This window comes from Cervus elaphus, chromosome 20 (genome assembly GCF_910594005.1).
Source record: "Cervus elaphus chromosome 20, mCerEla1.1, whole genome shotgun sequence".
NCBI lineage: Eukaryota > Metazoa > Chordata > Mammalia > Artiodactyla > Cervidae > Cervus > Cervus elaphus.
This window is the reverse complement of record NC_057834.1, coordinates 24254701-24278414: the sequence shown is the minus strand read 5'-3', so window position 1 is coordinate 24278414 and position 23714 is coordinate 24254701. Positions and strand designations below refer to the sequence as shown.

The 23714-nt window shown below is 44.8% G+C and overlaps 1 protein-coding gene across 2 annotated transcripts in view; it reads left to right on the top strand.

The window, feature by feature from the left end:
- Positions 1 to 1963: 1963 nt before the first annotated feature.
- GPA33 (glycoprotein A33) overlaps positions 1964 to 23714 on the top strand; it is a 50685-nt gene continuing 28934 nt past the window's right edge. Inside the window, exons 1-2 of one of the 2 annotated variants that reach the window (XM_043877369.1) lie at positions 1964 to 2135; positions 18293 to 18447. In XM_043877369.1, the coding sequence (XP_043733304.1) occupies positions 2093 to 2135; positions 18293 to 18447 (198 nt within the window). In that variant the 5' untranslated portion in view covers positions 1964 to 2092. Of the gene's footprint in view, positions 2136 to 15545; positions 15698 to 18292; positions 18448 to 23714 lie in introns of those variants that run through there. The other variant, XM_043877368.1, reaches the window with a different exon arrangement.

The window sequence follows — 23714 nt, the reverse complement described above, 5'->3', positions numbered from 1 at the left end:
TCCTGCTCCACTACACCAACTCCCATCAACATTACAATCAAAACAAAGCCCAATAACCCAAAAGTTCATTCCCTCACCCCATACAATTTGTAATGACCCCTATCCCTTCATCCATCCATCTGCCCATTTGTCTACCCATTCACAAATACATACTGATATCCACTATGCATCCGGCTCTGATGTGACCAAAGTTAGTAAGACACATAATTACATGCTTAAAATGGTGTTTCTTCCCAGCTAGGTGGAATAATGCCTGGGGCATAGTATCATTAACAACTGGCCAAACAAATGAATGACCTCATAGCTTATTAGAAGGAATGAGACAGAGACCAAAAATAGCTCAAGCACAAGGCAGAATGTAGTCAGTTAGTGTCCTAAGAGAGATCCAGAGTGCTGTGTGAATTCAAAGGAGGGAGAGAGCCCTTCTGACTGAAGAAGTCAGGAAAGGCTTCATGAAAGAACAGATAATACCTGAACTGGGCTTTAAAGCACATATCGGATTGCAACAGCAGATATGGAGAGGGGAGGATTTCCAGAGGGGATGACGTGGAAAAAGTTTTAGGGTAGCAGAAATTAATTTCACATAGTGATTAGAGCTTTGAAGAAAGAAAACAAGGTTGTGTGCCGAGACTTGGCAGAGCGGAGATGGGAGCATCTTTGGAGAGAGTGGTTCCGGAAGGCATCTCTGGAGAAGCACATGGTACCACCATTGACCAGTTGCCGAACCACTGTCCTGGGCATCAAAACAGGGGCTCAGTGAGCAGCTGCGGAAGATGGAAGAAGGACCACAGCCGAGTAACCATGAGGTTCAAGGTGCCTCCAGACTTCAAGGTTCCATGAGGATGAAGGCTTCATGAAAGAACCTCAAGGTTCCATGAGGAGGGAGGGATGGAGAGGGGGTGGGAATCAGGCAGGGGGCCAAAGAGTGGCATCAGGTGGGCAGACCACCAGCATAAGGAAGCAGAAGGTGGGTGGGAGGTGAGAGGGGGAGAAGGGAGAGTGAGTACACCTAAAAGTGGCAGCAGATAAAGCAGGGACCGCTCAGAAGGAGGGGGTGACAGAGGGCCTCTGTTTTCCTTATAACCTTAATCACCACCCTGAGCTCACAGAGGGTGACATCCGGATCACTAGCAGAGTGGGCTAAAAATCAGAAAACCACTTGCTAGCTATGTGACCATAGGTAGCCCATTTAACTTCTTTGAGATATAGATCCCTGTCTGTGACATAGAGAATCGAAGCACTCATTTCCACACTGTGTTCTGACCACCCAGGCCGAGGTGGGTCCCCTTCCATGGCCAGTCTTATTACCTGTGTCATCTCCCAGGTCATGCTCCCCACAGCACTGGTGATCTTTAAGTGGGGTGACCAACTACCTCAGTTTCCCTAAGACAGAGGCATTCCTGGGACATAGGGCCTTCTGTTTTAACACTGGGGCAACTCCAAGCAAACTGAGATGAATCAGTCATGGTATTTCTGGCTGTCTTGTTTGACTGTATACTATTTTCCTCCTCAGTCAGATTAGCAGTTCTCTGGGGTAGAGACTTCTGGTCTTCCTCATGACTGTGTCTCTAGCATGCCGTCAGGTGGGGGGAAATGAAAAGGAAGGGAAGCAGAGGAACAGATCATAGTATGTCTCGAAATGTTTCAGCAATTGTGGCCAACACCCTTCTTTTATTGACTTTGAAAGCCTTCCTCTGAGATCACTTCCCTTTATATTACAAGGTGGCAACTTCCTGTCTCATACAGGTAAACACGCATTACAGTGAGAAGCCCAGGACTTTGCCCACCTGCTAAATGGAGAGAAGGCAGGGGAAGGAACTGAGAAGGTGAAGAAGGTTCCTGTTGGGGCCTTTGGTGGGGTGGGCGGAGCTGGAGTCTAGTCCCACAGGTGAGCTCGCCTGTCAGTCCAGCTGAGGGGTGGGGCAGGGGGGCCAGGCTGGGCAGAGGTAGACAGGAAGGGAGAAACTACAGGACTGACCGAAGGCTGGGCTGGGCCAGAGGCCGCTGTAGCTTTAACCAGTCAGCCCCGACTGATTCAAGACAGGAGCCCACCAGTGCCAGTGTGGACTTGGGGCAGAGAGGGAGCGAGACCATGGAGGGGAAGATACAGCTTCTGCTGGGGATGCTTTGTGCAGGTGAGTAGTGCCCAGGGGTGGGCAAGATAGGGGCTGAGTGCCCAGGGTCTCCCAGACACCCCCAGGGAGGGCCTCGAATGACACAGTGTATTCCCTCTGGGCAGAATGACATGTTCTGTTGTTGAAACAGCAGGTTCCAGGCCAGAATCAGAATTTTTTTGTTCTCACATTAGTAAACAAAATTTGAGCCCATTTCTGGAATGAAGAATTCATAAGGGTCTCAAAACTATATTTTCTGATTCCAAGTCAAATCATCAGATCAAATACATTAATAAAATCTGGAATTTAGAACAAAATATTTAAAATCAGGGTTTTTAAACCCCAGAAAGGCCAGGATGTGTGGGTCCAGGATTTGTGTTCACTACCTGAGATTTTGGAGGAGGAAATGGCAACCCACTCCAGGAATCTTGTCTGGGAAATCCCATGGGCCGAGGAACCTGCCAGGCTACAGCCCAGGGGGTTGCGAGAGTCGGACACAACTTACCGATTAAACCACTAATACGTGAGATTTTAACCATTGCCTTAAAACCAGAGAAAGAGGCACTGGTGAAAGTGGTAACATCTGTATCACATACATGGAAACTGACACAGAGAGACACTACTCACCCAATATCATTTACAGGGCAAGAGAAGACTAAGCCCTTCAAAAAACAACCAATTAGAAAGGCCCTTTCCAAGGGTCAAAGCTCTTTAGCTCTCTTCGTACTCTGGTCATTGAAAGCTCAGAACATGGGGAAAACCCCACATAATAAGAAACAGACATTCATTAATATAATGGTAGACTCCAACTCAAGTGCTACATGGCCAAGTCATTGTGTGAGGACCCATGGAGTGTCTAAGGGTTAGGATGGAGGTCTTGGCATTAGACTCCTGGGAACTGACGCAAAGTAGAATGAGCAAGCAATCTGAGAGATAAGGGTTGGGGAAATTTTAGGAACCATGCTGAGAATCTCATCAGCTTGCAATTTATTTATTTATTTTAAAATTTGGCCATATTTTAAAACTAAAAATATTATTTTTCTTTGAATGAAAGATTCTTTAAATTCTGTAGTGTTTTACAATTGTCAAATATTTTACATACAAGATTTTATATAATCCCACAATAACCCTTTTTTCTCCTACTCCTATCTTGCCCTTCCTCTTTTCCCTCTCCCCACTGGTAACCACTAGTTTGTTCTTTATATCCATGAGTCTGCTTCTTTTTCATTTCATTCATCTGTTTGTTGTATTTTTTAGATTCCACATGTTATATCATACAGTGTTCATCTTTGTATTAGCTTGCAATTTAGAAATTATTGTGGGCTTCAGGGATCTAGCAAGACTAGGGTATGTTGTTGAATCCAAGTCGATGTGCCCCATGTACAATGAGGCTGAATAAACTGAAATACTGGAGTGTGGAAGAGAAAGTTTTACTGCAAGGGCCATAATTGGAGAAGGGGTGGCTCATGCTCAAAAGACCTAAACTCCCCAATGGGTTTCAAGAAAGCATTTTTAAAGGCCAGGTGAGGAAGGAGAGTCACAGGATGGGTGATCAGCTTGTGCACCATTTTCTGTTTGGCTGCTAGTGAGGTAACAGGGTGGTGTCACAGGGGTTAACATCATTCTCATGCTCCAGTAGCTCTGGGTGCTGCATGCTCACGGTCATCGAATACTTCCTTCCATTTGGTAGGGGTTTCAGTAACCCTAAAACAACTCAGGAAATGTGCATCATGTAGTGCTGTCTAGGTTCTTCAGGGAGGAGGAGCTAAACATTCTGTGACTGCTGTATGGCTAATTTAGTGTTTAAATTCTTACCAGTTTTCCTGGCCCACCTGCTACTTTTGCATTCACTCTTGATTCAGACTTTTATGACTCAGGGTAGGCCAGAAGTCCACAGCTTTTCCACAAACAAGGGGCAGGCAGAGGACATGCAGAGAAGGATCTGTCCTGGGCAGTCCCATAGGGTCCTGCACAGTTACAGGAGGAGGTGAAGAGTTCTGCCAGGAAACTTGGGAGCCCTAAGGCCTGGGAAGTGGAATGGAACAGAGTCTGATTTAGGGCTCACTTTTCCGCTTCTAGAGGCAAGCTCCAAACCAGTTGGCCTGCCAGCCCAGGGTGGTTCTCCCAGGTGCCCAGGTTTCCCCAGGTTCCCCTTCTTTCCCCATCTCTCCAAACCCAATCTTGAAGCTGTCGGTTGCTCGGGAGGGTCTGGTCAAATTCGGAGGCCCTGCCAGAAGGCCCATCTGATTGGGGCAGAGGGGCCCTTGTCATCAGGCTAGAGGGCCTACTTGGCTCATTCTTTCATCCAAACAGCTCTTTACCAAGCACATAGTTTGTGCAGGAAACACAGGAGTGAGGGGCCTGGAATGAATTGCAGTCATCAGGGAATCTGTCTCAGCTATCACATCCAGACCCAAATGACGTGCTTCAAGTCTCGAGGGTAGGAGGCTGAGAGGAAATGATCATCCTTTCTGGGCTGGGCCAGCGACCTCTGATCTTCTTCTCCAGAGCCTAGAAGTCTCTCTCGTGCCTTGCCTCCTCCCCGCCTCCTCCCCTACACACCCCTGCATTTGCTGGCTGCAACCCGAAAGCCATGCACCAATAAAAAGAAGGGATTTGGGCTTAGGGAAAAAGTAACCCAAAACAAAACAGACTGAAAAGTGGCCCTAACTGTGAACAGCCTGGAGCAGTACATTTCACCTCTTCCTGTGAGAAGGCATGTGACCCCTGGGTGAACTCATCCAGTGGAACCAGTTCTTGGGATTGTGTTCAAACGCACTGATAGAGTGTTCTGCCCCCCTCCACTTCCCTCCGCCCCCCAAGTCTGGCACCAGCGGCTCATCGCCTTTGCCTCCATACTTTATACTGAGGGGAAGGGGCTGGAGCAATGGAGCCGTGGGAGCTGGGCTTGGTGGCTAGCTCTGGGTGTGTGTTTGCCAAGTGGAAATGTTTGTGGGTGAAATAGTCATTTCCACGTGTAAGTGAGCAATAAAGGCCTTCAAAAGTCAAACATAAAAGCTGTTGGGTGAGACTCCCCGCCATGGCTCAGAGAGGACACCAGAGAAGGAACAGGGAAATTAGGGAGGGCTTTCTGGAGGAGGTGGAGATTAAGCTGGATTCCAGAGGACCTACCAGCTCTCCCCGTTGTTCTGTTCTTCACCTGAACTTGCTCAGTAACCACTAAAATTTTGCTGATGTCTTGGGCAAAGTACCATAGCAGCATTAATGAAAACAGGCCCCAGGACTCATCAGACTTTGGGGAATCAGAATAAAATCACATTAGGTCATATGAAAGGTCGAACAGAAGGTGGTGCATTTGAGAATTTAAAAAACAGTACTTACACCAACTAAAAGTCAATATGACAATTCCAAAAATGTCAGTGACATAATACCTCTCCCTCCTTGGCAGATGCTCCCACCCGCTTCTCCTCTCATGTCACAGGCACTTGAGAAGGGCAGGCCCTCTTCCTTAACTGACTTTAGCATGAGGCAAATTAGTTGCCTCAATAAATCTCAGTTTCCTAATCTGTAAAATGGAGAGGGCAACCTATACTGTATAAAAATGCACATTGTAACTCCCATTTGATTATTAGGGATAGCAAATGAGGTTGTCAATGTAAAGACCCTGGATTCAGTGCCTGCCACATAATAAGCATTCAATAAATGCCCGTTATTATTATTGTTGTTGTTATTAGTATGGGCAAGTGTAAATTATAGGAAAGTAACTAGACTTTGATGATCAACTGGCTGATCACTCTGACCTGGCAGACATCTGCCAAGAGAATGAGAGTCGCTGTGGACGAAGGATTTTGTCACCCCTCCCAAAGGCTGCTAGAGAAAACATACCAACTTGTGTATAAGACCAGGCTCTTCCACTCTGGGGATTTTTTCAGCCACCAGACTCCACGAAAGACTTGACATAGTAGAAGGTACAGCTGCAGGAAAAGAGAGGCATAAAGAGGAATACACCAAGGGGAAAAAAGTCTCTGAGACTTTTTTGCCTGGAGTCACTAAAATCTTTGAAGACTTGATAAAAAACATAACCAAACAAAAAGCCCTACCTTCCCTGAACTAGAGGAAACCTCAAAGCTTAAATTAGAAAAGCAGAAAGTACTGCTTTTCACCAAGAAATAAGGGAATCTATCATCCCAAAATATTTAAGATGAGAAAATATTGTTTTTTTCTCCTCCATCTAAAAAAAATTTCAATAAGCTCATGGATGATTCATCCATGATGGGTTTTTGTTGGGAACTATTAATAAGTTTCAAATTTCCTATCTTTCTAAAGTTGATCATGCCATTTTAGAATCCTTCTCCAGGGGCCTTTGTTAGAGCTACAGTCCCCAGCAGGCGAATTTCCCTACATGACTTAGATTTGCCCACTCTGAAGTACCATGTTCCTGTTAGTCACAGAGGCTTGGGAAGCTTCCTGAGACCTTCCCTGTCAGAGGGTGGCATATCTCAGCCTCATGTCCCTTGCATCTCTGAGTCCACACAGTGACCTGGTCCAGGTGCCGAGGTTTACCAGGCTGCATCTCAAACATGTACAAAGATGAGACCAGATAAGAGAGTGGCCTTGGGCCCAGTTCATCTTGACCCCATGAGTGTGTGCTGAGTAGCTTCAGTCCTGTCCAGCTCTTTGCAACCCCATAGACTGTAGCCTGCCAGGCTCCTCTGTCCCAGGGATTCCCCAGGCAAGAAAACTGGTGTGGGTTGTCATTTCCTCCTCCAGGGGATCTTCCCGACTCAGGGGTCGAACCTGGGTCTCCTACATCTTCTGCACCGCAGGCAAATTTTAAGAGAGTGGCCTTGGGCCCAGTTAATCTCCACTCCAAGCGGGTGGCATTCAGACCAGAGCCAGTAGTGTGGGCCAGTAAGTGCACTGCAAGATGGCCAGGCTGGCCTTTCATCTCTGCCCTGGCTCTAAGCCCTGTTGCCACAGCAGACCCCAGGGTGTGACTCACACCTGGAGCCTGGGGAGGGTCTGCTGGTGCCTGAGCACAAGTCAGAAGCCAGTGCTCACAGGGAGGGCTCGTGTGCCTGGGGAATTACACTGTCTGCCTGTCAGAGACAAATCAGATTAAAATGCTCCGGTCCCAGCTCCAGCCTTGAAGTGCGAAGAATGCAATGAATGGTCACCCTAAGAGTGGTATGCCTGCAATGAGTGATGGTTTAGGGCAGTGTCTGCCACCCAGGCAGCCCATCAGTATCCCCTGGGGAGTAAAAGTACACATGTCCAGGCCCCCCAGACCCTCTGAATCGGACTCTTGAGAGGCAGAATCTGGCCATCTCTTTGATTATGAAAATTTACCCAAGTGATTCTGATGTGAAAACCTCAGTTCAGAGTTGCCTACTGGACCTTGAGGAAAAATAGGTTTAATGAATAGCTGTTTCTGTGACTGGGGCTGATACTCTGCAGGTGATTTGCAGCTCAACTTTGCAACATCTGGCTGCTTCCCTGAATTAATGCCCGGCCTCTAAATTGATGTCTTAACTCACACTTTCATATGCATAGAAGTCATCTGGAGATCTTGTCAAAACATAGACTGATTCAGTAGGTCTAGGGAAGGGCCTGGGTATCTGAATTTCTAAGAAACTCCCAAGTGATGTTGCTGCTCCTCCAGGGACTACAGTTTGAAAAACAAGGCTCCAGGGAAGAACTGGTTCATGGGCACAGGTGTGATCTTCATCTTGCCTTTTTGCCCTCTAGGGCCCCATTCCAGGGTCTTGGTAAGCAAGGAGCAGTGCTTACTGTGGTGCTGGGTAGCAGGGAGGAAGCCTGGGGGAAAGCGAGCCTGGCTCAGCAGGTGCTTGTGTTCCTGGCAAGGTCTAACCTGATAATCCCTCCCTCCTTCCTAATATACTCTAGTCTGTCGGTGCCCCAAGATACACCCATTCCTGGTTCTCCTCTGGCATTCCTGGGCTAACCCTTTCACATCTCCTTTGCAGCTTCTTGGCCTACCATGAAATGTTAGAATTCCCTCCACTTAGACTCATCTACATCTGCATCTTTCGTTGACACCCATTCTGACTGGGCTTCTCTTGTGGCTCAGCTGGTAAAGAATCCGCCTGCACTGCGGGAGACCTGGGTTCAATCCTTAGGTTGCGAAAACCCCCTGGAGAAGAGAAAGGCTACCCACTTCAGTATTCTGGCCTGGAGAATTCCATGGACTGTGGAGTTGCAAAGAGTTGGACACAACAGAGAGACTTTCACTCACTCACTCATTCTGATTGACCCACATTTGACCCCATTTTTGTCTTCAAACTCAATCTCTCTCTTGAGCCTTAGACCCATAAATCCAAAAGTATGCGTGACTTTTCAATTTAGATATCTCAGAATCAGTTCAAACTCCCAAGTTGTAAACCAAACTCATGATCTTTGTCTCCGCATCTGGGCCTTTTTCAGTGATCTCTACATTAGTAAATGACACCCAATCCCTCCAGGAATGAAAGCCAGAAAAATAGGAGTCATCTGTTACTGTTTTCTATTGCTATATAATTATCTATTCCAAAACTTAGTAGTAACTTAAAACGATAATAATAAGCATTTATTTTGCTCATAAATCTGCAACTTGGATGGGGCTTGGCAGGGACAGCTTGTCCCTGCTCCATGCGGTGTCAGCTGGGGTGACTTGATTGGGGTTGGAAGATCCAATTCCAAGACTCTGGCTCACTCACTGGCAAGTAGTTGCTAACTCTGATTCCTCTTTTTGTGAACTTCTCCACAGGGGAGCTTGGGCTTCCTCACAGCATGGTGGCTAGATTATAAGCGTGAACATCTAAAGAGATATAAGGTGGAAGCTGCCAATAACTTCAAGTCTGGGCCCAGATATTGACCCCGCATCTTTTACCATACTTCCACCATATTCTATTGATCAAGCAATCACAGAACCTAGGTTCAAGGGAGGGGACATGAGCCCTTTTGATGAGAGGAATTCCAAAGTATTTTGGGACCATATTTTAAAACCACCATATCACCCTTGACAGCTTCTTCTCCTTCAGCTACAAATTTAAGTCATCACTGTGTCCTGATGATTTTAGCCCTCCAGTATCTCTTTAATCTGTTCATCTTTCTCTATTTCCTCTGACACCTCTCTGAAGTAAGCTCCCTCTCCTAAGCTACTTACATAGTCTCCAACTGGGCTTGTGAGCCTATTTTGCCCCTTCTATCTGCTGTCCACCCTGAAGCCAAAATGATCTGTTAAGATAAAATTATGATCATGATACTGCCCCTACTAGTAGCTATTCAGTGATTGCCCATTACTATTAGGATAAGTTTCCTCATATAAATATATCCTCATATTGTGAGGATAGTTTCTCCTAACTCTTATTTAGACTCTGTAAACCACTGGGACATTCTTCCAAATTCCAATATTTCAGCACCTAGAATGTCTCTACACTTTTGATATTACAAAAATGTTTGTCACATTGCATCTTGCACTTCTTGGTCTGGAAAAATATTATCATCAGACCTCTTTATAGTGTCAGTACCTTCTTTTTTTCTGACTAACCTTTAAGTATCACAAGTTCTTTCTCTCCATAAAGCCTTTCCAGGTAAATTTAGGCCACATTGTTTTTTTCCTGATTTGACTTTGAGGTCTCAATCACTTTTTTTTCCCATCTGATTTACTGCCATTTAACCTTCCATCCATTTTGGCACCTGTTTGCCTAAGCAGCATGGGGACAAGAACTACTGCTTATATATATATATATATATATATATATATATATGGCATATATATATGTATGTATATATAATACATTTTTTTTTTTTCTGTATCATAGTTTCCAGAACAAGTGCTCACAATCTATTTGTGAACAATATATTTTGATTTTCTAGGATCAAGTTATAGTTTTTCTGGTCCTCTTTTTTTCTCCAAATCTTTTTATTGGGCTCTCTCCTCAAATATAAAACTCCCTTTAATCCAGCTAGGGTATCCATCTTACCAAGCATTCTCAGATACTATTATTGACCTTTAAATTATGAGATTCTACCATGTGTGCTAAACATAAACAGCTAGATTCTTGTTCCTGATGATTGATTTTGAGGCTGTTCTGCCTACTTATCTCCTTTATAATTTTTCTTTTTGTCCCTTCCAAATCTAAGCTAACTTTCTATCTGGATAACTTTGGCTAAGAAGCCAAACTAGGCTTCTTTCCAACCAGGACTGACCTCTAACCAGCCCCACTGCCTCCGCCAGTGCCCATTTCTAAGCCCTCTTTTCTTAGATGGCCCCCAGAAAGCCTAGGGTGGGCCATGCAAGCTCCACTCCTGCAAGGCTACTAGCATCCTGTGGGCCAGACATTGCTGCTGCTGTTGTTCAGTCGTCCAGTCATGTCTGACTCTTTGTGATCCTGTGGTCTGCAGCACGCCAGGCCTCCCTGTCCCTCACCGTCTCCCAGAGTTTGCCCAAGTTCATGTTCATTGCATCAGTGATGCCGTCCATCCTCTGAGGCCCTCTTCTCCTTCTGCCTTCGATCTTTCCCAGGGCCTTTTCTAATGAATCATCTGTTTGCATCAGATGACCAAAATACTTGAACTTTAGCTTTAGCATCAGTCCTTCCAGTGAATATTCAGGGTTGATCTCCCTGAAGATTGACTGGGCCCGAGGAGCTGGCACGGAGGAGTGAGAAGGGCCAGAGAAAGGAGTCCAAAGACAGTGGCGACCATGAGGCCCATGGCTGAGCCCCTAGCTCCCCACTCTGACCAGAGCCAAGACTGCTGAGCACGGGAAGTGGGGGCCTTACCTTCAGCATTAGGACCTGGAAGTGAGCTTTGCTGTGACACAGATGTGGGGCGAGGGGCACTGAAGAACAAGTGTGTTTGGACGGTGCACTTGGATTTGCCTCCTTCATTTCCAAATTGGAAGTATCTTACAAACTATGCTGATGTCCCAAACAAGCAGTGATTCACTGCTTGTCCCTTTATGCTCTCCACCAGGTTCTTTGGGTTGAAATCAATCATCATACTCAATTTGTGAGAACAAAAATCATATCGAGCAGGATACTGTCAGCCAAACCAGGAAACTTTGATAAGAGACAGTGGCTGAGAGCATAGCGGTGCCCTCCTTGAAATGAAGACTGGGATAAAGATTTGTCGCAGCAGATCCTGTTTGTCTGGGGCACAGCCAGCTAATACAGTAACACAGCCCTGCAAGCAATTTAGGTACGAAATGTAAGCTTAATCTGGCTTCACACACCCATGTTCTCAAGTCTCTGTCCTGGAAATGCACAGTAACAAATATCTATCTCATCAAACGCCAGACCCTAGAGGACTCTTGCTTCTTCCTGCTATCAGTAGGTTGTTCATTTTTCTCCTAATTTAATTATCTAAAGATAAACATCAGTGATTTTCAAACTGACAAGTGCTCACTCATTCAATGCAAGAAAGAACCCTCATACTCAAAAGAACTGTTTCAAATAGAGGTAGATAGTGAAAAACAAAAACAAAACACAAAAAACCCTCAATTGCTATCACGGCCTGTTAGACTTGGGCCCATCCCACATTTCTGACCACGCTGGGGGAGGTGTAACTTTGGAATTGCTTTCTAGGAGAGTCCTGAAGGGTGAAGTTTGGCAAATAGCAAGAATTGTCCTAAACTGCCCTGAGGGCACAAGTATGAAGTTTGTACTTGGCCTCTGTTTATCTGGAATCATCACAGGAGGCTAAAGGAATCACACTCTCCGCCCTGCCCCCCCCCCACCCCCCACCCATTGCTGCACATCAGCTTGAGTTTCTGGAACATGGCCCACCTTCTCCCGTGCCCTGACCTCTGTACATGCTCTCCTCTCCTCCTCTCACCTCTTCCTCTCTTCTGTTGTGGCCCCCTCCTGCCCATCCTTCAATGTCAGCTCCTCAGGACAACCTCTCCTCATCCCCACATCCTCTATTATATCCTGTCATTGACTGTGTACCACTGGTTACCATGATGGTTTTACATTTATCTCTGTGATTGTTCATTATTATCGTTTGACTCACACAGAGGATCGGACACCACGAAAGTGGGAACTGTGTCTGTCTCTGCTTGCCATCTTCCCCCAGAGTCCAGCAGAGCCCTTGGAACACAGGTGTCCAGCAGCCATTTGCTGAGTGGGGGTCAGTGAATGAGCACCCACCCCTTTGAACCTCAGCAGGCAGCAAGCTGGTTTGCTCTGTTTCCTGCCTTGTCTTTCTTCCTTTGCCTTTACACTATCCTTCTCTCCAAGCCTCAATTTCCTAATTGCATTTGTTTTTTTATCAACATTTATCCATCCTGTGTCCCCTTTCTAGGGATGGATGGGTGAGAGGGAATACATTAAGGAAATGTATTTGCCCGGCGGGTTAAAGGAATAGAGTCACTCACTGTGTGTCTTCCCTCCCTCCCAGGCAGCACTTGCATTCCTGGGAAGATCCCCTGGAGGAGGTCAGGGCAACCTGCTCCAGTATTCTTGCCTGGATAATCCCATGGACAGAGGAGCCTGCGGGCTCCATGGAGTTGTAGAGTCAGACACAACCAAGTGACTAAGCGTGCGCGCGCGTGCGCGCACGCACGCACACACACACGCACACACGCACGCACACACGCACGCACACACGCACACACACACACACACACACACAGTGCCTTCACTCAATGGTGGGAATTTTGGTGTTGAGACAGCCAGTGGAGAATCTATTTGACTTGGAGGTAAAGTTCAGTTGCTCCTCAAACCACTCCACCTTGGCAACACTCAGGTTTTGTTCCCATATCCCTAACCCCTGACTGTAGAGCTTGTCTCTGTTCCCAGAGCACCCTGTCCCCGGAGCACCCTCTCTGCCTAGGGCACCAACTGTCACTCTAGGAACCCGCCTCCTTCCTGGGGCTCCTTCCTCTCCTGCCACTCAATGACCTTTGGGCTGCTTCCTTGTTCTCTGCCCTGGTGAGTCAGGGACGCCATAAATACCTGGCATCAGCAGAACATGGCGACAGACAGACGCTCCCATGCTGAGAGAGAGCACAGAGGAGGAGGGCAGAGCCCCACTCGGAACTCACTTCTCCGCTCCTGCCCACCGGCTGATCTCTTTCTGCACACACGGGCACAGGTACCTCTTGCCATGGGCAAGGCTAGTCCTCCACCTATGCCCATACCCACCCAGGCAGGGGTAATGCTCCATCCGGCTTCTCCTCCTTTTTTTTTTTTTTAAGGAGTCACTTCTTTTCTAGGAGCTCCATCCCTGTAACCTAGGAGCCTGCTCAAGTCTCTCCATCTTCCATTCCAGGGGGGTGAAAGAGACCTTCTCTAGATCTTTAATAGCCTTCTGGCTCCAGCTTTCCCATTTCTCTGTGTTAGGCAAGCTCGCTGACAAAACAGTCTGTCCCCACTTCTCTCCTTCCTTATTTCCTACTTGACTTGTAGAAATGTAACTCAGTTTAATGGTTACAAGAGTACCACATGTCTGCCGCAGAATGTTTGGAAAATAAAAATACACAAAGAAGAAATCCAGAATCCAGAGATAACTGCTATTAATTCTATACTTTGATATATTTTCTTCTAACATTTACTTTCTTTCTGTGACTCTGTGCAAGTGGGATACTGTTATATGCACAGTTATGCACCCTGCTTTACTCTCTTAGATACACAAGTTCAACAATGTGAACTGAGTCCCTTGGGGGTTATTTCAAATCCCACCATCTCAGTAAGGCTTTCCATTAAAATCCTTCTTCTGGATCCAAACGCAGTCCCTCCTCTCTCTCCCTACCTCCATCCCTTCACACTTCACTCCTTAACACTTGCACTGAACACTTAATTAGGCTTTGTTAGGATGCTGGCTGACAGGGACTGCTTCCTGGGCAGAGAATGCAAACCACTGGACAAACAAGGTCTTATTAGCACCCAGCTCTGTGCAGACACCTTGGGGGTGGGAACTGGCAAGTGATGAGTAAAAGAGAGGTCTGAGACACAGACCCTGCTAGAAGGAGCTGCCATCTGATGAGGGGAGGCAGCCGGCACACATAGACCCACGTTGACATGATAATAATGTGTGCATGGGACACAAGCTCCCTGGAGCAGTTCAACACAGCCAGTAAGGGCTGAGATGGTCCTGGTGGATTCCCCAAGAAGGTGGGACATGAACATGCCTCTGATCATTTTCTCAGTGCCTTGCACTAAATTAGAGCCTTAGGAAAAATTCGTTAAATTGACCGGAATGTATAGATTCCTAAAGATCTTTGTTGAAAAAAGACTTCCACAAATGTCCATTGAGTTCTAACCCCTCCTCCCCACCTCTCCATCTCTCCTTCCCCAGCTGTCATTCTGAGAGCCTGCAGGGGTCCTTTCCACCTTGGGGGGCAGGACAAACCAACATGCACGTGCACGTATGAGCTGCACCCCTTGCCCTGGAGACCAGCACTTTCTCACTGTAAGAGCTCTGTCTATCTAGTCCTAGGGCACAATGGGTCCCTTCTGGCTTCCAGCACCTCCTCCCTAACTAAGATTGTGGTTTCTCTGTGCAAATGGATTTTCCTAAGTGGAGGCATTACTGCCAGTTTCCCAAGGGTTCCCATAATGTGCTATCTTTGCCTCAAGCAGCCAGTTCCATCAAGCATTTCATTAGCCTCCTTGGATGTATTGCTTTCTAGTTAGCTCTCAAGAGACAGTTTATTATCTTCTTAACAAACCTTAATTATTTACAAGCAATTCTGGAGGCTTCAAGCTGGGTCTTCACACCCCAGTCACTTAGGGAGTTTCAACAACCTTTACCATTTCCACCTGGGGCCACCTGCAGACTTGGTGTCCCCTCTCTGAGGCTCCTTTGGTTATTTATTTGATTTTTTGGGGACATTTTCTAGCAACTAAGTTTCTCTGGTTGTAAATCCTACCCATCTTTTAAACTTAAGTTCTCTGTAACTCATTCATTTTGCTGGCAAAGGGTGCTTAATTGAGCATCTCCTATGTATTAATTAGGCACCTTATTGAGCCCTGAGGGTATGAAAATGAAAGAAGCACAGTGTAGCAGAGGAGAAGACAGGGCAATACAGAATATGGACACAGTTCTTGCTTATGTGCCAGAGTAAAGGTTGTGCATGCTAAGTACGTTGTCATCCAACCCTCTCAAACTTGAGTTAGGTAGCATAATTAACCTCATTTTATAGTCAAGGAAGCTTAGGTACAGAGAAGTTAATTAAGTTGTGCAAGGCTGCACTGCTAGGAAAACTAAGGATGAGGGTGCCAGCCTGGGCAGTTTGGCTCTAGCAGTTGTGCTTTTGGCCACTCTGCCATGTTGTGTAATAACCTTTCTTGAGCGAGTACTAGGATGAAGGTACTCATGGGTGGTACTTGGGGCACAACATTCTGAGATTTTGAATCCTTCTTTGCAGGTGAAAGCACCTACTCTCCCAATTTGTATACCCTTGGGAAGGTTAACACATCACCGAACTATTAGTTTTTAACACCTTATGGTGAATTAGCTTAGACAGATGATCTTCATCAGTATCAGAAGAGCCCAGCCTTGGATAAAAAGAAAGGAGAGCAGGACGGAGGAGGAGAGAAAGAACACTTCTGGAGTAGGAGAGACACAGCTGTTAGCAGCAACAGGATGTGACAGTGGCAGCTACTGGGGAGAGGGTAGGTTCTGGGCAGCTGGAAAGAAGATACCCAGTGTGGGCCTACACAAAAAGTAGAAAGGGAGGTGGTTGGGAGTCTCTAGGAACCAACTTCTCCACTTCCTAGTGTTCTGATTATAGATTAGATATCCTCAGCCGGTGCTTTTCCCTCATCCACTGGGTAGGATGCAAAGATTTCATAGAATGTGGGTCACAGAGCTAATAAACAGTAAGCCTATGGGAAGAGGTGAAAGGAACTGAGCTTATTACAGTTTATTACATAACTAGGAATGAGAAAGCTGGTGATTACAAACATCAGAATACTCTGAGTTTATGATGGGAAGTTATTAAGAAGTTAAGCCAGAGGTCTTTGTTGCCAGTAACGTCAGAACAAGAGGATACTGACTGAATCAGTGAGAAGGATTTAGATTAGCTATGGAGGATTCCCAGTGATGGCTGTTGGCATGAAGTTCTTAAACATAGGATAAATTCTCATCTAGGATTATGGAAAATGTAAGTGTGCCTTAGGGCACAGGATTGGCCTTTAAAAATCCTTCTCAGGTTTACAAATAGCATTTAAATAGCACTCTATATTTGTTCAAGATATTTTCCCTTTCTTTAAGAGTTCTTCCTCATCCATTCATTTCAATCTCTTCTCTCACAAACTAACATAAAATGACTCTAACTCGGTGTTATTATGATCTTTAAAAGTGATCTATTCTTTTTAAATTAATTAACTTGTTTATTTTTCGCTGCACTGAGTCTCTGTTGCTGCTCTTGGCCTCCTCTCTAGCTGTGGCACGTGGGCTTCTCATTGTGGCGGCTTCTCTAATTGCAGAGCATGGGTTCTAGGGTGCACAGGCTTATGTGGACTTTTCTTGGACCAGGGATTGAACTCATATCCCCTGCGTTGACAGGCAGATTCTTTTTTTTTTTTGCCCCCCCCCCCCCGCGACAGGCAGATTCTTAACCACTGGACCACCAGGGAAGTCCCTTGATCTATTCTTTAGTTAGAGTCATTAGTAATTATTATTTATTTATAATAGTTCACCCATGGTGATGGTGATGGTTTCTCTTGTGATTAAGTTCTAATTAAGGATGCACCTCAACAAAAGACTATGAGATGAGAAAGTAAAGTTATTCAATATGTGTATATATATATACACATATATATGAACACATATATGTGTATATATACACACATACACACATGTGTATATATATATACATACACACATGTGTATATATATATACACACATATATATGAACACACACATAGATAATGTAACTGTCATATATTAGGCACTGATTATGGGTCAGGAATCTTTCTAAACAAAGTACACATTTCATGTTATTTAATTTTCAAACAACCCATTTTTTAAGCAAGGACTCTGGCACAGAGAGCTTAAGTAAGTCGCCCAAGGCTATGTATACATTTAGTAGATAGGGGAACTGGAATTCCAAAGAGGCATTCTAGCTCTGAAGCCTGTGCGTTTAAACTCAGTGCGATGCTCCTTCCTGAAATGGCCACAGAGAGGCTGCGTATTAAATGCGGACTGGTTAGGATGGGTCCCAGACGGCTACATAGAAAGACCCTGAGCTCACCTCCTCTTCCCGTCACACCAAATCTACACCTACATATAGGGCAATTCCTCCTAAGGAAGATCTGAGGGCTGATCAAACAGTTACTACATATAGAAGGACAGCATAGAAATGAGTAGGAAACACAAAGATGTTGTATCCATGTGAACCCAATCCCTGACACAGAAACCAATAAGGAGGGCTATTGCTGATGGGCCCAAGTATGGACTTGCCCACCTGAGAAACAGCATAAAAATCAGCAGTTTGAAGGGCACCCAGACTATATGGGAAGGAAATCCACTTACTAGAGCTTCAGCCAAATGGGCATCACTCACACTGTAGTCACAGGCCCACTCAGATTCACGGGGAGGGGACGCAGACCCCAGGTCTTGATGGAGGAGAGTCAATGTCACATGGTAAGAATGTATGTGATGAGAGATGCTGGTGTGACCACACTTTCTCTCACCATTTCTTTTTTTCTGGTAAACTTATGCAGAATAAACGCCCCTGGGAGTACCCTCTCTCTCTTTACCTTGACTTAATCTTATTCAACAAATTTACCATATATAAGTGCTCCATAAATATGTATTAAATACTGACTGAATTATCATCACAACAAAAGAAGATGGGGGGAAATATTTATTGAGTATGTTCTGTGTGCCAGGCATTAAGAAATGCATTTACATGTTATCTCATTTAATTCTCCAAACAGTTCTGAAAAGTATCAGTGTTCCTTTTTCTGGATGAGAACTGAGGCTAAGAAAAGTTTACACAATGCCTAAGGGGAGGGGTGGGGCTGAGGCTCAAAGCCAGGCTTTTGCCCACCACACAGGCCACTTAACTTTATTGAGATGGTGCAGGATGGGGACAGGGTGAACCAAGGTGTACGTGTTTGTCTTCACCCGAGGCTTGGAGGAGAATAGCTGGTGTGCCATGGCCAAGATCGCAGTTGTAGTGTGTTGTGCTGTGGTTGGAGGAGATCCAGTGGACAATGAATGGGCATGCCATGTCATTTACTTTCTGCTTTCTTTCCAGTCTGGATGACTGTCCATACCATCTCTGTGGAAACCCCAAAGGATGTTCTTCGGGCTGCTAGGGGGAAAAATGTTACCCTTCCATGCTCCTACCAAACTTCCTCCCCCGACCGAGAAGGGTTTATCCAGTGGGACAAGCTTCTAAGGAGTCATACGGTAAGGATTCTTAAAACGTTGGGAGCATGCGTATAGGATTGAGTGTGACCTGACCATAAAGCAACAGTTACCAACCTTTTTGGCACCAGGGACCTATTTTGTGAAAGACAGTTTTTCCAGGGACTGGGGGGTGGGAGATGGTTTGGGGATGATTCAAGCACATTACATTTATTGTGCACCTTATTGCCATTATTATTAAATTGTGATATACAATGAAATAATTGTACAACTTATCATAATACAGAATCAGTGGAAGCCCTGAGCTTATTTTCCAGAAACTGATCTGACCAGAGGCAGAGCTCGGTGGTAATGCGAGTAATGGGGAGCAGCTGTAAATACAGATGAAGTTTCATTCATGTGCCTGCCACTCATCTCCTGCTGTGTGGCCTGGTTCCTCGCAGCCAAGGACCAGTGCCGGTCCATGACCTGGAGGCTGGGGACTCCTGTCTTAGAGGACAAGCACTACAAAAACCTTTCAATACATGTTAGATAGACTAAACCTAGTTAACACCCAGGCTGGGCTGGGTGGGGAAGGAGCAGGGAATGTTGGACCCAGGGAGGGCTGTACTGTGCCATCTCTAGTTTGGAAGAGTTACCTTCCCTCAAACATCTTTCTGTTGTCCAGTCTCAAGTGACCTTTACTGTATCATTTGAGTCAGTCTTTACTTTTGATTAACACAGAGCTCTCCCTGAGACCAAATTTTGTTGTAGCTTTTTTTTTTTTTTCTTCCTGCTTGGGTTCTTTCAGGGAGTATGGGGAGATTTTATTTTCTATTTTGGAATAGATAGTAATCCTACAGTTCAAAAATTAAAACATAACGAAGAAGTACATTGAGAAGTCTCATTCCCATCCTTGCCAATCTTGTCCCATCCCTGCCCCAGTTTCCATACCCTAATCCCTTTATGCCCCTTTCTCCCAGACAAGGCTAATTTTCACCGGTACTGGTTCTTTGGGGGCAGCATTTACTCTAATTTATAGGTATTTCTGCCACAATTATTCAGTACTGTGAATACCACTTTTGGCTAAGATATGGTTTCTTGTGTTACCTTCCAATGGTTCTTTATGCCAGTTCAGAAAATGTATATATTCATACACATGAAAATACATCTGCTTTCCACCCTAGAATCCCAGTCCCCTAGTCCCCTCACTAGAGGTGTGTATGAGTGTGTGAGTGTGTGTGCTTAGTAGTGTCCAACTCTTTGCAAGCCTGGCTGGCTCCTCGTCCATGGAAGTTTCCAGGCAAGAATGTTGAAGTGGGTTGCCGTTTCCTACTCCAGTGGATCTTCTCAACCCAGGGATCAAACCTGGTCTCATATCTTCTGCATTATCAGGTGATTCTTTACCACTGCACTACCGGGGAAGTCCACTAGAGGCAACCACTATTACCAGATTTTGGGGTGGCCTTCTATAGATGCATCACATGTAAACATAGGCATATATTTACATATATGAATATGTAAGTTTCTATAAACTTCATGCACACTGTCCTCCACTTGGCTTTTTTCCTCTTAATATACTTCAGAGCTGTTTCCATGTGTCAGTGCATTTATATTTATCTTATTTTTTTTAATTCACATTATGTATTTTATTTTATTAATGCTGTATACGTACCAATGATGGACATTTGTTTTACTCCCTATGTTTTGCTACTACAAATAATATTGCAATAAATATCCATATATGCATGTCTGTAGGTATATATTTATAGCTACTATTGTAATTGTTTATAAATATGTACTTATATGTAAGATAAATTATTTTAAAATGGAACTTTGGGGTCAAAGGCTATGTGCATTTAAAATTTTGATAAATGTCAAGTTGCCTTCTTTGTATGTCTGACCAACTTTCAGTTCACCAACAACAGTGCAGGCACTTATTTCTCTAATTCAGACTATTCTTAAACTATCTGATATTTGTGAATTTGATGAGGGGAAAATATCTTATTATTGATCAAGCTTATATTTCTTTAACTGTAAGCAGAGGAACATCTATTCATAAGTTTTTTGGGTTTAATTTTTTTTTTTTTTGCTGCACCAAGTAGCATATGGGACCTTAGTTCCCTAACCAGGGATCAAACCCTCACCCCCTGCAGTGGAAACAATCTTAACCACTGGCCACCAGGAAGGCCTGCTATTCATAAATTTTAAAGTTACTTCTACTTTTAAAATGCAAACATGCCTGGCATTAGATTCCCAGCTATTCAGAGAGAAAGCATTAAGCTTTTCCCTGACAGAGAAGAAGGATGACCCAAGACACCCAAGTCCTAGAGCAGCAGGGCTGAAGAGAAAGGAGAGTAATTCTTGGCCTGAGGCACCTTACTGTCTGTTGCCCAAGGGACCCTGATGGGCCAGAGTACCTGTCCTGTATGTTTCAAGAAGCCCAGGAACAAACCTGCAGAAGTCAGCTGCTGCCGTGAGCTTGCAGAAACTGAAGACATGTTCTCTCAGCAAACCAGATGTTAGGTCTCTGCCAGGCACCTAACAAAGATAAATTTATCTCTGTTGAGATAAGTACTAAAGATCTTATGTTGACTGATTCCTTACTTCCTAAAGGATTTGGGGCAATCACATTGAGAGCAAGTAAGTTCAGTTCAGTTCAGTTGCTCAGTCGTGTCCGACTCTTTGTGACCCCAAGGACTGCAGCACACCAGGCTTCCCTGTCCATCACCAACTCCCGGAGCTTGCTCAAACTCATGTCCATCGAGTTGGTGATGCCATCCAACCATCTCATCCTCTGTCATCCCCTTCTCCTCTTGCCTTCAATCTTTCCCACCATCAGGGTCTTTTCTAATGATTCAGTTCTTCTCATCAGGTGGCCAAAGTATTGGAGCTTCAGCATCAGTCCTTCCAATGAATATTCAGAACTGATTCCCTTTAGGATGGATTGGTTGGATCTCCTTGCAGTCCAAGGGACTCTCAAGAGTCTTCTCCAACACCACAGTTCAAAAGTATCAACTCTTTGGCACTCAGCTTTCTTTATGGTTCACCTCTCACATCCATACATGACCACTGGAAAAACCATAGCCTTGACTAGACAGGCATTTGTAGGCAAAGTAATGTCTCTGCTTTTTAATATGCTGTCTAGGTGTGAGACTACTCTGTCAGTTCTACCACAGCCCTATTTTTAATTTTAATTTGCTGTTACTTGAGAGCAAGTAGGGGGGAAAGAAAAGGATTACATCTATGCCCTCAAGCAGATTATTGGACAGGTACTAGTAAGAGTGGGAGATGACATGGGGGAGAGTCAAGGAATGGGAAGCCTTAGGGTAGCTGTAACTAGTAGGTCAGAGAAAAAGTTGAACTGAGAAAGGCCAACATCCATACACTCATCCACAGCCCAAGACAGGTCCTCATCTCCTGCTTTCTTCTTCCTCCCTTCCTCAGCCAAGCTTCCTGAGAGTCATCTGTTCCTACCAGAGCTGTGGCATGTAACCAGGCGAATTATGCATCTGGGTACCCAGCCCAGGGGACCTGATCACCATTAGCTTGGCACATATGTGTCTGTTCAACAACTGGAGTATCTTTTCCTGACTTGCATAAAGAGTACGTGCAGACCTCAGACCTGACCCTATGTCTCCACACTCTTTTCCCTACCCAGCATGGTCTGCCTTCCTCCTCTAACACTCCACCGTAATTACCAGCAACTTCTCTTTTGTTAAATTTAATGTACTGATTCTGTCCTCATCTTATTTCATTTCTCCCTAGCTTTTCTTTTTTTTTTTTCCCTAGCTTTTCTTTATCAACCACTTCCCATCTCGGAATCTCCCTCTCTTGGCTTTCTGATAGTCTTATCTTGGCTTCCCCTCTTATCTCTCTGACCTCTCCCTGACTTTCTCAATTAAGTAGCTTAGGGGCTTGCCATTTCTCTACTTGTTTACCTGAGGTGGCTTCATTAAGCCCATGGCTCAATGCCATTTGCTTTTCATGTATTATCTACTTTAATCCTCACAAAAATCCTATGATACAAGTGTTATCATTATCTCCACTTTGTAGAAGGAGAAATAGACTCATAAAGAAGTCAAATATTTTGCTCAATTCAGTTCAGTTCAGTTGCTCAGTTGTGTCTGACTCTTTGTGACTCCATGGGCTACAGCACGCCAGGCTTCCCTGTCCATCACCAACTCCTGGAGCTTGTTCAAACTCATGTCCATTGAGTCAGTGATGCCATCCAACCATCTCATCCTCTGTCATCCCCTTCATCTCCCACTTTCAATTTTTTCCAGCATCAAGGTCTTTTCAAATAAGTCAGCTCTTCGCATCAGGTAGCCAAAGTATTGGAATTTCAGCTTCAACATCAGTCCTTCCAATGAATATTCAGGACTTCAGAACACTTCCTTTAGGATTGACTGGTTGGCTTTCCCTGCAGTCCAAGGGACTCTCAAGAGTCTTCTCCAACACCACAGTTCAAAAGCATCAATTCTTTGGCAATCAACTTTCTTTATAGTCCAACTCTCACATTCATACATGACTACTAGAAAAACCATAGCTTTCACTAGACAGACCTTTGTCAGCAAAATAATGTCTCTGTTTTTTAATAAACTGTCTGGGTTGGTCATAGCTTTTCTTCCAAGGAGCAAGTGTCTTTTAATTTCATGGCTGCAGTCACCATCTGCAGTGATTTTGGAGCCCCCCAAAATAAAGTCTCTCACGGTTTCCATTGTTTCCCCATCTATTTGCCATGAAATGATGGGATCGGGTTCCATGATCTTAGTTTTCTGAATGTTCAGTTTTAAGCTTTTTCACTCTCCTCTTACACTTTTGTCAAGAGGCTTTTTAGTTCCCCTTTACTTTTTGCCTTAAGGGTGGTGTCATCTGCATATCTGAGGTTATTGATATCTCTTCTGGCAATCTTGATTCCAGCTTGTGCTTCATCTAGTCCAATATCTCGCATGATGTATTCTGCATATAAGTTAAATAAGCAGGGTGACAATATACAGCCTTGACATACTCCTTTTCCGATTTGTGAGCCAGTCTGTTATTCCATGTCCAGTACTAACTGTTGCTTCCTGACCTGCATATAGATTTCTCAGGAGTCAGGTAAGGTGGTCTGCTATTCCCATCTCTTGAAAAATTTTCCACAATTTGTTATGAGCCACACAGTCAAATGCTTTAGTGTAGTCGATAAAGCAGAAGTAGTTGTTTTTCTGGAACTCTCTTGCTTTTTCAATGATCCAGCAGATTTTGGCAATTTGATCTCTGGTTTCTCTGCCTTTTCTAAATCCAGCTTGAACATCTGGAAGTTCACAGTTCACGTACTATTGAAGCCT